This window comes from Rhododendron vialii, chromosome 6a, assembly GCF_030253575.1.
Source record: "Rhododendron vialii isolate Sample 1 chromosome 6a, ASM3025357v1".
NCBI classification, from domain to species: domain Eukaryota; kingdom Viridiplantae; phylum Streptophyta; class Magnoliopsida; order Ericales; family Ericaceae; genus Rhododendron; species Rhododendron vialii.
The window spans coordinates 41,017,177-41,030,460 of record NC_080562.1 but is presented as its reverse complement, the minus strand read 5'-3'; the positions used below and the strand labels follow the sequence as shown (position 1 = coordinate 41,030,460).

The following is a 13,284-nucleotide window of genomic DNA, read 5'->3' as shown; positions in this document are numbered from 1 at the left end:
TTTTTAACGGCTCGGATCTCTGATTTTTGGAAGTTCGGATCGAGCACCTACACACATTTGGATGCCGTTGATTCTCGCCTAGCCCATTCGGTTTTTTTTTTAAGAATTTTTGGACGGCTCGGATCAGCTGTCTGATGGCCGGAGTGGGCCCGGCGTGCGTGCGGTGGGTGGTTCGGTGGGTCAATTGCGGTGGGGGTATCAACACTTATACATATTTTTTTTTAGAATTTTTGGACAGCTCGGGTCGGTCGTCCGGTGGCCGGAGTGGGCCTGGCGTGCGTGCGATGGGTGGTTCGATGGGTCAATTGCAGTGGTGGTATCATTTCCCTGGATTAGTTCAGCTAGAGTACGTAAACGAATGGTGAACAATTATGAGATAAGGAAGGTGAGTCATTTCTCAACAAATTTCACCATTTTTTGTGAGATTGGATGAGAGAGGGAATGAGCCCGTCAAAATATTTATTTTCTGTACTTTTCTTTCCATTTCTCACCGAAATACTCGATCCAAATGAGCGATCTGGCTCGAACCACACTCTTTCTTTTCTTTTTTCATGAAATCACTTTGGTGTAAATGTTCTGTGTACAGAAGATTCACTAATCAAGAATAAGCTTCTATTAATCATATGTCTCTGTTCGCATTAAGAATGTTCAAGAATCCAATGTCTTTTTTTGTTTTCATTCGAAAATTAGTCAATTTTGGTAAGGTTTCTGTTCCGCTATGGAAAACAAGTATTTATTTTTTAAATTATAGGTGATGTATTGTTAGAAAATGACCCCTTTTGTAAGCAGAAAATAATTACTTTAAAAATAAGAACCTTAGCGGAACGAGATTTTTAGGAATCATATATATGTTCAAGTATCCTGAAATGATGCAGAAATATCAATCCATAATTCAGTTATACATAAAATCCAACTGAAGTATGAATCATCATGGGGTTTGGTTGGATGCCAACAAGACTATTGGGATATAATCCTACAAGGAAATGAATTTATTCAAAATAAACGGTTCCAAAAATCAACAGAACAGAGTTTTTTTTTTTTATCAGATTAGAACTAAGTTTGAAAATCAAACCATCTCTTAATTCTAGTTCATAACGATAAGTCGTGTCATGTTTTAGATTAACAAATTAAAAATTTCCTCGAATAATTTTTTTAAAAAAATTAATTTTTTTAAAAATCGATGTAAAAAAATATAAAAACAAAACCCTGAAAGTTTAATGAAGCAAATGAAAGGGGTTTATTTTCTCAAATCTGCATAGTGGGCCTAGAAATGAACGGATCCATCACCGTTGTAGGCCTGTTTTAGGCCCAAACAGGATAGGAACTAGACATGAAGCCCTCTTGCCGCCAATTGGGCTCAACTCACCGATCCACCCGTGCCCGTACCCGTACCCGTTCGTGTCGACCTCAAATAAAGGTCGTCGCAGAAGCAGACATTTTTTCTCCCCCTCTCTCTCTCTGTCTCTCTCTGTCTCTCTCTCTCCTCGTCGGACAATAATAAATTCCTGCGACTCCACCGACTTAAGATAGCTCACTCGAAAACAACCGAACATTCCCCACAGGTACGATCTTTCTCAAATTCTGCGAGTATTTTCTCAACTATATTCATAATTCCATAGTAAATGGTAGTAATTTTTATTTGAATGCTTCTTTATCATAGGGAGATTTTCATGAGTAGAGGCCAGAGGGTTACTGAGTTTATGTGTTCAATTTTTGTTATTAATTCTTTCGACACGTGCCAGTAGTTCGTACAATAACGCAAAAGGTGTGAAATTTCTGCTTGTTTTGTGGTTTTTTTTTTATAATCGAATGGTTGGACCAGCTTGCGCGCACTTCAACTAATTCCGGGGCTCAAAAGTTACCACCAGGCAAACTTCCAGTAGTCTCGACATTTGGAATGTTTGGCTTATGTGGGTTTCGAACATGCAACCTCATGGGGTTCTGCTTGTTTTGTAGTTGATGCATAGTGCTGCACTGTTTCGGTGTAGCGCGCTCTCTCTCTCTTCTCAAATTTGAAGCAGACAAATAGTTCTTCAACTTAGATTACTCATTAATATTCAAAGTAAATTATCGAACCTGGAAGATTAAGGAAATCATTTGAAGATTCCCTTAGGTTGGACTTGTTTTATGGCTCTTCAACTTGTCACATATATAAGCGAACTCTATATATAGCATAAAATTTTGCTTCCTCCCTTGGAAACAAAATATATGTGGAGTGGGTAAATGTAGAATCTTGAGGTGCAAATTGAAAGAAAAAAGCTATAGACGAGAACTGTGGTTGCCAAAAGGAATTAATGACGTGAATTGGCATCTTAGTGCTGTCGTGTAAGACCCGTAGTTTTGATATTTTGTGGGGCAATATTTGAATTAAAAAGAATTATAAACGAAGTTTTATTTTTTCTGGAAAGAGCAAGTTACTCATTGCAATAATAAACAACAGTTTCATAGGAATATAGAGCAACAAAATAGAACTAAAGATGATGACTGGACAGATCATCAGATTCCACAACGACCTCATCTGCAAAAAAAGCTGTTAGTACCTGTAACTCCTAACTAGACATGAAATAAGAGAGGCCAACACTCGCTTTGCTAGAATAAGAGCTGGATGTACCCAATTGCGAGGAACCTTCTTGATCCTGCAAAAAAGGATCGTTTTTCTGTACCATATGACCCTGCTAGCCTATTTGCATACGTTGTTCTATCAGCTTAAAGGAAATTTGATCATGTGCCAATTGATATGAAGACACCAATGCATAGGCATTTTGACCCTGTTTGTTTTGGGATTTTGGATTTGTAGAATGAGTGTAGAGAGGAATATAGTAATGATTGGAAATATGGGTAATGATTGGAGAGGGAGAGAGAGAGTGAGAGAAAAATGAAAGTAATGATTGAAGAGAAATAGGATAATGATTAGAATCCAAAATCCAAAACCCTTAAACGAACGGGGTCTTTATGTTTCCTCTGGTATACTTTTTCATGTAGATTGGTTGTGGTTTGATTATTTGGTGGCGGTCTCGACCTCAAGGACATGAATTCTATGCCTCATTAGAGCAATTCCAATGACAAGTCATTTCTCAAGCCAAAGCCATTATTTGGCATGAGGTCTCGAAAAATGAGCTCCAATGATAAGCTATTTCTCAAGTCAAAACAGACTTTGCGATTTATCAAGCAATTTGGCAAAGAAATAGTTTTGGCTTGAAAAAAAGGCTCAAACTACATGAGATGCTCTTAGATTGTGCCGAGACGAATCAATAAGTCACAAAAGTTTGAAATAAAACTAACAAATGCGAAAAAAAATTGAATAAAGACAAAAAAATGTCACTCTTAACTTTTTAATCTAAAACCACCCTCATTTTTTTGGTGTTTTACCTCCACTCCAAATCCCCAATTTAGTGATATTTTAATTCCGCCTCAAAATTGGATTATGTCATGGATGTTCAAGAACATTGATTGAGGGATAAAATAACTTAATCATGGCTTAGTTATATGGTTAGATTGCTGTACCTGACTGACATGAAGTCTCAATATGCATTAGGCTGCTTGTTTCAACTTTGCAAAGATTGCCCTTTACCTTATTCAGGGAATAAGAGTGTAGCAAACTGCAAGAATACTCTGACAGGGCCTGAAAATGAACCAACTCGACTGGGTGAATAACTCTAATGCTCCACCAAATAACCCTGTGAAGCGAAATCGTGGTCGGCCACGCAACGATCAAAGCCTAAAGCGTAGAGTGGTTGCGCCAATGCCACCTGGATTTGAAGCTAAGGCGAATGGAAACCAACCCCATCAACAACATGTCATCGATAATGCAAACGATGGAATGGTGGGTCAAACAGTCACTGGTGTAGTCCAGGCAGCATTTGATTCAGGTTATTTGCTAACTGTTCGGATTGGCAACTCTAATGCCAGTCTCAGTGGTATTGTCTTTACGCCAGGAAATTTTGTTCCAATCTCAAAAGAAAATGATGTGGCCCCAAATGTTCGAACGATTACAAGAAATGAAGTTTTCTTCCCAATGGAGAACCAAACTCGCAAACGTCGCCCTCGATCCAAAGGGAGTACGGTGCAACATCATGGTCTTCGTGGGGTTGAAACCATTCATTTATCGAATGGATTAACAGTATCAAACATTGTTAAGCCTCCTCCGGGCTTAAGAGGCACAGTGGTGCCTGTTGTACTCCAGCCAGTCAATTTATCAAATGGATTGCTAACTGGAAACCAAGTACCTCCAGTTCCATCCCAAGCTAATCATGTAGCAGCCATGAAAATGACAGTTGGTTCGCATAATCAAAATGACCCTCTCCATCAGGGTTTAGATGGAAAATCGTTGGCAGAAGATTCTGGTCGTGGTTTGGAAGGAGACAGCGTGAATGAGCCTCTCTTTCTAGAACCGCTGCAAATCATAGATTTTGATATTCCTAACCAAACGGAACCTGTTGCCAAGCCTTCAGGAGATAATTACAGAATGGGAATGGGAAAGATGACCGCACTTTTGCAGGTAGGGTGTAACTTACTTTGTGAAAATACCTTGAATAGTATGTTAGGACTAGGAATTTCAAAGATTTAAATACTGAAATCAATATTCTGTGAAGGCTTTGCAGGGAAATAGGACAGAACCAGGTGCCTAGATTCCAAAACGCGGCCTCAGAAAAATGATCTTCGTCATAAGAAAGCTAAGTGGAATTATCCAGTTAATTTCCACCTGTCAAATCGGACATTTTGTGAAGCTCCAGGGACTGGATTGAAGGTAAAGGCTGAATATTAGGAAAACTAGTGCGAGTTTAAAGTATTCTCACCTTTGGATTTTGTGTGGGTTGAGAAATAAACTAACTCGCTTTTTGGTGTAACCCGGTCGTTTTGTAATATAGTGCCTGCAAATGCCTAAGCATGTTGCCAACTTTGTGCATTACTACTCCTTGTACATGATATGCCTACCCAAGTGCGTTTGTGGAACACCTTGACCGTACCTATTTCCGTTTTTGTTTTAAGTTTGAATTCTGCAGTGATCTTCTAGCCGCAGATTATTTTGAATCACATATTACCTCTTGCAGATTATGTGATTCATCTCTTCTAATCGTTTTCACCCCCTCTGTAATGCTCATTCAATGGAGATCATTATGCATGCCTCTTTGTGCGAATCCAACACAAGCTGATAAGCAACTTACATGAGCGGCGAGTCAATGGTTCCCATCAAATCTGCAGGGGCTATTGGAGAGTTGCATGAGAACTGGATAGACATGATTTTTCAAGGTTTTCTATTGGCTTTTGTATGCGGAACTTTTTTTGGACACTGGAAATAGAAAAATAAACTAGAAATGCTCAAAAGCCACGCCCCGCATATCCCGCCTCGGAAAAATGTCTGTCGGGCAGGATAACATGCGACACCATCTTGTATGCGGAACTACTGGATCAACATGACTCACTGTTGGGGGACTTATGACTAGAACTAAGGGTCTGTTCAGTTACCAATTTCATTAGAAGTGATTCTCCACTATGAAGTACGTCAAAACTTGATATTTGGGTAATTGCCATCCTTGTATAAGGTTAATTGTTGCTACTGATGTGGATGGCGAAGTACAAGGACTTTCACCAAAATGGGATATTGCGTGACACAACATATTGGAGTGGTTACATATCGTATAGGAGTAATCTGCAAAGGTAATATATGAATCAAACTACTTGTGTTCAGCTAGTTAAAAATTTGTTTGAGATTGGTTTATTGTGAGTATCGAACTTTGACTTTTTTTTTGAAACTATGTTTTAAATCAAGCTTGAACAAGCTAATAGTCAGTTTTTTTCAGTCGTGATGTTTAAAAAATTCAAGCTATTTGAGATATATTTATAATTGGCTCAATTAAATCTCGTTTAAGATTGACCACTTGCCTGATAAATAAGAGTAAGTCAAGTTTAAATATATTTTCTAAATTCATTAACTTTTCAAACCAAACTTATACTATGATTAACTATTTGGCTCGTTGAGCTAACTGGATTGTCCATTGCCAAACAAACAAACACAGAAAAATTATTCACATCCTTTAATCCCATACTTTCCTTTATACTAATTTGTAAAAATCCTCCTCAAATCCTCTGCACCAGTGTATTAATATACCCCGTGTTTTTAATCCGCCAAAAAACGCCTTAAAGGCTCCAACAGCTTCAAATATAGTACCACTAGGGTTTACCTGTGCCTAAAGGCACGTGCAACATGAGATCTAATTAGTAGCAATTATGCAATAAATATTGTTTGAGAGAGAGAGGGAGAGCCGTAGGATTTATGGAGCAAATTAATGGTTAGAATTTATAGAGAGATAAAATTCAAAAATCGTTCTCCCTTTTTATGTAGATATTTGGGGTACAAATTTTTTAATAGAAGAAAATCATACTATTACATTACTATGCCACTAAAATGAAGTTCCATTATCAGTTCTACCGCTTAAACTAGGAGGCAGCTTTGGTAATGAATTTTTTTTTTTGAAATCCTGTAGTGCACAGCTGGACTACAGGGTTGTAGTGCGACCGATTTGGTCGTCCATTTCGGCACAGACAGCTCGAATTTAATCCAAGATCTTATTAATCTGGACTGTTCATTACTTGCATTAAAATCCGAGTCATCAATTATCGAAATATATGGCCGGATCCGCGGCACTACAACCATGTAGGACCCTACAGAATCCCGGGACCAATCGACTCAAAGTAAAAGCAGGGGCACTACTGTAAGAAAAAACTTCAAGAGGGGGTGTTTTCACTAGAAACCCTAAAACCGAGGGTCTCCTCTTGTCGTCGTCTTCCTCCACGCTATAACAGCCACTGCTACTGCCTCCACCTCTCCATAAACCCCTGCATCTCAGAAACCCTAGAAAAATGAGGCCTCCCAAATCCAGAGAATCACGCAAGCAAAAACGACTCTCGGAGGCCCAGGAAATCGAGCTGCTCGAATCATGGATCCAAAACGGACGGCCCGAGTCCGGTTCCAACCCGTTGTCTATCCCGCCGCCGCCGAAGGACGCTCCTGTCGGCCGAATCGACGACGGCACGTTCTCGGCCTACACCGGGAGCCAGAGGTTCGATCAGTTGCCTGTGTCTCAGAAGACGAAAGACGGGCTGAAAGATGCGAAATTTACCAAAATGACCGAGATTCAGAGGGCGTCGCTGCCGCACTCGCTCTGCGCCCGCGATATCCTCGGCGCGGCGAAAACGGGGTCCGGGAAGACCCTGGCTTTTATAATACCGGTGAGTTCTCTTGCTCAAGCGCTTAAGTTCAGTAGGGCTGCAAACGAACCAGATGTTATGGGCTTGGCTCGAGTGTTAAATTCGTATGGTAAAAGAGCCGACGTTGGTTGTAACTCGGCTTGTTTATGACAGCTCGGCTTGTTTATGAAGACTTGTTTGGTAAACGAACTGAGCTCGAGCACCTCGATACGAAACGAGCTGAGCTTGAGCTCGATTATTTAGGCTCCAGCAGAGCACCGAGCGCGAGCGTGAAAGCTTCTCCCGAAATCATATTAAATTATCAGAAGGGAAAATGACGGCCAAGGACGGGTTTTGATAATTACTACCCGCCAAGGACATTTTCAACATTAATAAATGTTCTCAGCATGTTCTTGGCAGGTATTAAGTATCAAAATACGTCCTGGGCAGTCATTTTCCCTTATCAAAATTCGCAGAGTGTAGTTTTACTGGAGGCTTATGTGACGTAGCTCATACCTATCTATCTTGTATATCCTGGAATGAAGAAGGAGAATAACAACATTGGCTGCTAGGTTAGCAACATTAAAGATTCTGCAGTCTATATCAACTAAATTGTCATACTACCCTTAGTTTTTCGAAAGAAATCTTGATCATCTGAATAAAAATGTGTTTTTTGTTTTCATCTTAGTTTGGTTGCTGTGGGGAAAAGTTGGAAAAAGAAAATTTGTGTATAAAGTTAAATATTGACTGGTGGGTTGGTTTGTTTTATCTCAATTTTTTGCAATTTTTTTAATTTGATCTTGTTTTGGCCATTTTGAGCACCTTTGTATTCTTTCTCAAATTGAATGCAAATTTAAGTTCTGATAAAAAAGAGAGAGATTCATCTGGAGTGGGCATAATAAAACTAGTCAAACGAGACTTGAATTTGTTGTTAGACTTTTAAATGGTATTTTTTGAGTCTCAACTTGAAAATAAGCCGTCAATGAAGTACAAAACTGCTATTTACTCGACAAGAGGCTTCCTTGATTCTGGTGACCAATTTAATATGGGAGAGGGTCTTGTGTAGTGAGAGGGAAAGGGTAAGGGCGAAGCGTCTGAAGCATAACTGCGAGTTGACCGATGAGAAAGACTTATGGCTTGTAATGCTACTCAAACCTACTCTTGAATTTTGGAAGTTTACATATTGGAGTGGTGCATTTCAAGATATTGGACTCAGTTTGATGCCTTAACGTCCTGTTGTTTTTCAGGTTCTAGAGAAGTTATACAGAGCGAGATGGGGTCCAGAGGATGGGGTTGGCAGCATTATAATATCTCCTACAAGGGAGTTAGCTGCCCAGCTTTTCGACGTATTGAAGTCTGTTGGAAAACACCACAATTTTAGTGCTGGCCTTCTAATTGGTGGTCGCAAAGATATTGACACAGAGAAGGAGCATGTAAATGATCTGAACATCCTGGTCTGCACTCCTGGCAGGCTTCTTCAGCACATGGATGAGACTCCAAATTTTGATTGTTCTCAGCTACAGGTCAAGATAACTTTTTTACTCCCCTTTTCTATCTCTATCTCTATCTTTTTCCCTCCTCCTCTACATTCACTTCTCTCTGTTGCTTCTTCATTGTATGTGGTTTATGGTGGGAAAGAGAGACTATATTTCATCACGACATGAGTAATAAAAGGAGTCATTCTTATTGTCTGGTTCACCCCCCACTGTCCCTCCTCCTCTACATTCAATTCTCTCTGTTGCTTCTTCATTGTATGTGGTTTATGGTGGGAAAGAGAGACTATATTTCATCGCGACATGAGTAATAAAGGAGTCATTTTTATTGTCTTGTTCATCCCCCACTGCCAAATCACCTAGGGATGCAAATGACGATCCGATAAGTACATAAGCAGCAAGAGCTTGGCTCATTCGTCTTCTTTCGTTCGCTGATTGAAGGAACTCGAGCCTTATTCTGAGGCTCATCCTATAAATGAGCCCAGCCAGGCTAATCATAGCTCACCTGGTTTATCCTAACCAATTATAACACATCTTTCTTTTGGCAGTAAGGTATTTTGATGCATTTGCTGTCTCACGTTGGAAGTTTTCATAGAGCGCAATACAAACTGATATACTCCTAGTTTGTCAAGATTGATTGCATTATTGCTGATTTGGGTTTTTTTCGCTGGCTAGGGAACAGGTTTTGGTCCTTGATGAGGCAGATCGTATCCTCGATGTGGGATTTAAGAAGGCATTGAACGCAATAGTTTCACAGCTACCAAAGCATAGACAAACCTTTCTTTTCTCCGCAACTCAGACGAAGTCAGTTCAGGATCTTGCAAGACTCAGTTTGAAGGATCCAGAGTACCTTAGTGTGCATGAGGAGTCCATAACTGCCACTCCCAATCGCTTGCACCAAACAGCAATGATTGTTCCGCTTGATCAAAAACTGGATATGTTGTGGAGCTTTATAAAGTCACATCTTAATTCAAAGATCCTTGTCTTTCTTTCTAGCTGCAAACAGGTGACCCACACATCATTTGTTTTTCCTTGAGAAGGCATTACTATTTTCATGATAAGATTACGGATGGGCAACCGACAACTCTGGTGACATACATGACATTACACAGATTGACTCTAGAAATAGTAGATTCAGTTTATGTGAAATTCTAAAGTTACCCTCTATCTTCTTTCCATGCATTGGAATTCTCTTCCCATTTTAGGAACTCCTCCACAATGTTTGTAGTGTTAATGCATTTACAGAGCTTTGTATCAGTGGTAAAGTGAGAAAGATAGTTTGGAGTTTAGCTTTTCCACATTTCCGTTTCATTTATGTGGGATGACAAACAAATGGTTGGATGTCTTGCAAATTATAGCCACAGCCACCCTTTTTTTCTTCTCACCGCTCTCTTCTTCGTTGACACCTTTTGGTCCATGTATTTGTGAATCAGTTTGCACCTCTCTTTTTTTTAGTTATTGACTTCAACTTCTGCTATTCAACAGGTAAGATTTGTGTTTGAAGCATTCAAGAAGCTCCATCCTGGAATCCCCTTGAAATGTCTTCATGGAAGGATGAAGCAGGAGAGAAGGATGGGAATCTATTCTCAGTTTTGTGAGACACGTTCAGTTCTCTTCTCGACTGATGTAGCCTCAAGGGGCCTTGATTTTAACAAGGCAGTTGATTGGGTTGTCCAGGTGAGTTATTGGTTTTTCAAATGAGCAATACTTCATTTGGCTGGGTCGTTACTCTGATTGACCTTGCATCAGGTGGACTGTCCAGAAGACGTTGCAGCTTACATACACAGAGTTGGACGTACTGCTCGATATCTTAGTGGTGGGAAGTCAGTTTTATTCCTGGTGCCCTCAGAAATGAAGATGCTTGAAAAGTTACAGGAGAAGAAGATACCCATCCAGTTTATCAAGGTATCATGTGCCATTTAGTATATCTTCCGCAACTGCTATATCTACTCAGTTTCACGGTCAAGCCAGCAAGCCCTTTGTTGTCATACAGGAGCGTTCTGATAAATTGCTTGGGTCAATTTGTGTTTTCATGGTATTTGTGGTATATATGAGCCTTTTCATACAATTAACTTCTTGTCTCATGCTGTTTGTTTCAGGCAAACACAAAAAGGCTGCAACCTGTTTCTGGATTGTTGGCAGCTTTATTAGCAAAGAAAGATGACAAGAAGGAAGTAGACTTGCGGCACCTCGCTCATAGGGCATTCATCACGTACTTGAGGTCTATACATAAACATCGGGATAAGGAGGTTTTTGATGTTACGAAACTCCCCATTGAAGAATTCTCAGCATCATTGGGCCTGCCAATGACCCCGAAAATCCGTTTTCTGAACCAGAAAAGCAAAGGAAAGCAAGTGTCAGGAGAATCTTCTCTTCGAGAAGAAAATTATAGCAAGGAGAACTTGTTTGAGCTTCCGAGAGAAAGTCCAGTTACCGGTAAAATTGAAGAAGACGAAGAAGACGAAGAAGAAGTGGATAAAGATTTTCTTTCAGCTAAGGAAACCCCCCATGGTGGGCAAGGAAAATCAACTGACATAGCAGATATTGAGTATGTCACTTTCTTCCTTGCTGTAGTAGAATTCTGCATTGTGCGCATAATTCAGAAAAAAATACCGCCCCTTGATGTGGTCTGGGAGTTGCACTAGTTCAGTTGTCCCAAGGCTACATGTAAAGTGCCTTGCGATGGAATTTATATGAGATTTGTGTGTGAGGGTAGATCCAATTTATTTTAACTCTTAATGACTTGATCTCCCCCTACAAATCAACCCAACTGACTCTAATCATCCATTGTTGTTCTCCTGAAAGAAAGACTGCAAAATATCAGATGACTTGGATCACCATTTTTTAACACTTTATACTGCTTTTTTCAAGATTTTTAGCTATTTTGGTCTATTTTCCATCCTCATGCATGTTGCCAGTGATATAATCTGCTTCTGTTGGATTTGATTTTCATTATTGTTTTTGTAGGCCAGGAACACGGATTTTGAAGAAAAAGAAACTGAAAATTAATGTCCACAGACCATTGGGTACAAGAGTTGTCTTTGACGATGAAGGCAACACACTGCCCCCACTTGCAACATTAGCTGACAGGATAAGTGGCGATGGCTCAGTTCAGCTTGATGAAGATAGAGGTACTTGATTTTATTGAGTTGCTGTAGTAGGCTAGTAGCTTAAATATATACGATAGGCTTTGTTGCATAAATAATAGGTAATTTAGTCTTTGTGAATTGATGTATAGGTGATTTGAATACATTCTGTCTACTTATTTGCCATTTTTCCTTCCTTTTGAGAAACTTTAGACTTGATTTCAACCGTCCAGTGCTTATCTAACAAAGGACCATTAGGGCCTGTTTGTTTGACTGGACTGATAGCAAAGGAAAATATCCCAGAGATATATAATCACATCCTGTTAACAGTGGGGACTGGTAGTATCATGTCCTCCATGGGATTATATATTTTATGTCGAGTAAAATATTTCATGTTTCGTGGGAATTCATATCTCATGGTTTTGTGGTCACCTTCGATATGTGGTGCTCAAATCCGGGCAAACAAATGGGGTCTTATTGATTATGAAGTTGGTCTATAGTTTGAGCAAAGCTTTCGTCAATGCCTTGAACCCATAGAAACCTTCATCTAGAGCTGGGTCATTGAAAACAGAAAGAAGAGGTCTAAAAAACAATTGATATCAAATGCATGCATTTACTTGGTCTTTGTTTCAATTTATGGCAGTAAGTAAAAGATATGCAAATTTGAGAGAAGAGTTAAAGGAGGAGGACAAGGAAGACAAGCTTCTGGATCGTCAACGTCGTAAAGAGAAACGAATGAAGGAGAAGATGAAGAGAAGAAGGGGACGGAAGGACGAGGATGATATTGAGGGTGAGGAGGATCTTTCTGGGTCAGATGGAGACCGAACCAATAAAAGATCGAAGAAGTACTTTGATAGCGACAGTGATGATGCTGAGAGTAAGAGAGACAAAGATAGCACTATCAATGCCGACTCTATTTCTTTGAAAGAACAAGAGGAACTGGCTCTCAAGTTGTTGAGTTCCATGCACTCTTAATTCAGTTTTGTAGTGATATGGCGGGAGTGGCTGTTGGGAGGGGAGCTGGCCCTTGATTTTTGTTGTTTCTTTTCTTTTTCTGGTGTACCAAAAAAAAACAAAAAAAAAAATCAGTTTTGCAGTGAGGCAACCTAATGTTGATCTTGTTGAATAATTTTGAGCATATTTCCTTTTTTCTTGGAGCTTGTTTGAGTTGTTTCCTTGTCAATTTTGTCGTCCCCAATGCTCGGCTTGTGAACTTTTATAGCTACAAGAACCATTTATATACTGAGAGATTCAAATTCCATTCGTTTGCTTGCACAGTTGATCAGAAGTCTTTCATACGGTTTGGTGTACATTCGGTGCGACTTCCCTAACAGTAAGAGATTTAGATGGCCAATCTTGGTAAATTGTTGTCCTGTGACCAACTGATCATTTCAAATGAGAGGTTAAGGGTCTATTCTTAGTCAAAACCAAAGATTGATTATTTCTTCTTCCTCCTCCATGAGAGTTATTTGTTTTCTTATTTGTCCCATTGATGAAACACTTCATGAACTTGGCTT

The 13,284-nt window shown here is 39.6% G+C and overlaps 2 protein-coding genes across 4 annotated transcripts; both read left to right on the top strand.

The window, feature by feature from the left end:
* The first annotated feature begins 1,429 nt into the window (after nt 1–1,429).
* Nucleotides 1,430–5,074, top strand: LOC131330480 (protein METABOLIC NETWORK MODULATOR 1-like). Of its 3 annotated transcripts, none has more exons than XM_058364080.1 (3): nt 1,430–1,562; nt 3,581–4,498; nt 4,593–5,074. In XM_058364080.1, exons 2-3 carry the CDS (start codon nt 3,629–3,631, stop codon nt 4,626–4,628), a joined length of 906 nt encoding a protein of 301 aa, XP_058220063.1. In that variant the 5' UTR covers nt 1,430–1,562; nt 3,581–3,628; the 3' UTR covers nt 4,629–5,074. The 3 variants fall into 3 exon arrangements, with proteins under 3 accessions (XP_058220063.1, XP_058220065.1, XP_058220064.1); XM_058364082.1 differs by having other exon boundaries at nt 1,449–1,562; nt 4,602–5,074; XM_058364081.1 differs by lacking the exon at nt 1,430–1,562 and adding an exon at nt 3,418–3,489.
* A 1,617-nt stretch (nt 5,075–6,691) lies between these two features.
* Nucleotides 6,692–13,026, top strand: LOC131330478 (DEAD-box ATP-dependent RNA helicase 32). The gene is made up of 8 exons (XM_058364077.1): nt 6,692–7,230; nt 8,436–8,711; nt 9,364–9,687; nt 10,167–10,358; nt 10,431–10,586; nt 10,781–11,229; nt 11,649–11,812; nt 12,411–13,026. Exons 1-8 carry the CDS (start codon nt 6,862–6,864, stop codon nt 12,740–12,742), a joined length of 2,262 nt encoding a protein of 753 aa, XP_058220060.1. The 5' UTR covers nt 6,692–6,861; the 3' UTR covers nt 12,743–13,026.
* The last annotated feature ends 258 nt before the right edge of the window (nt 13,027–13,284 follow it).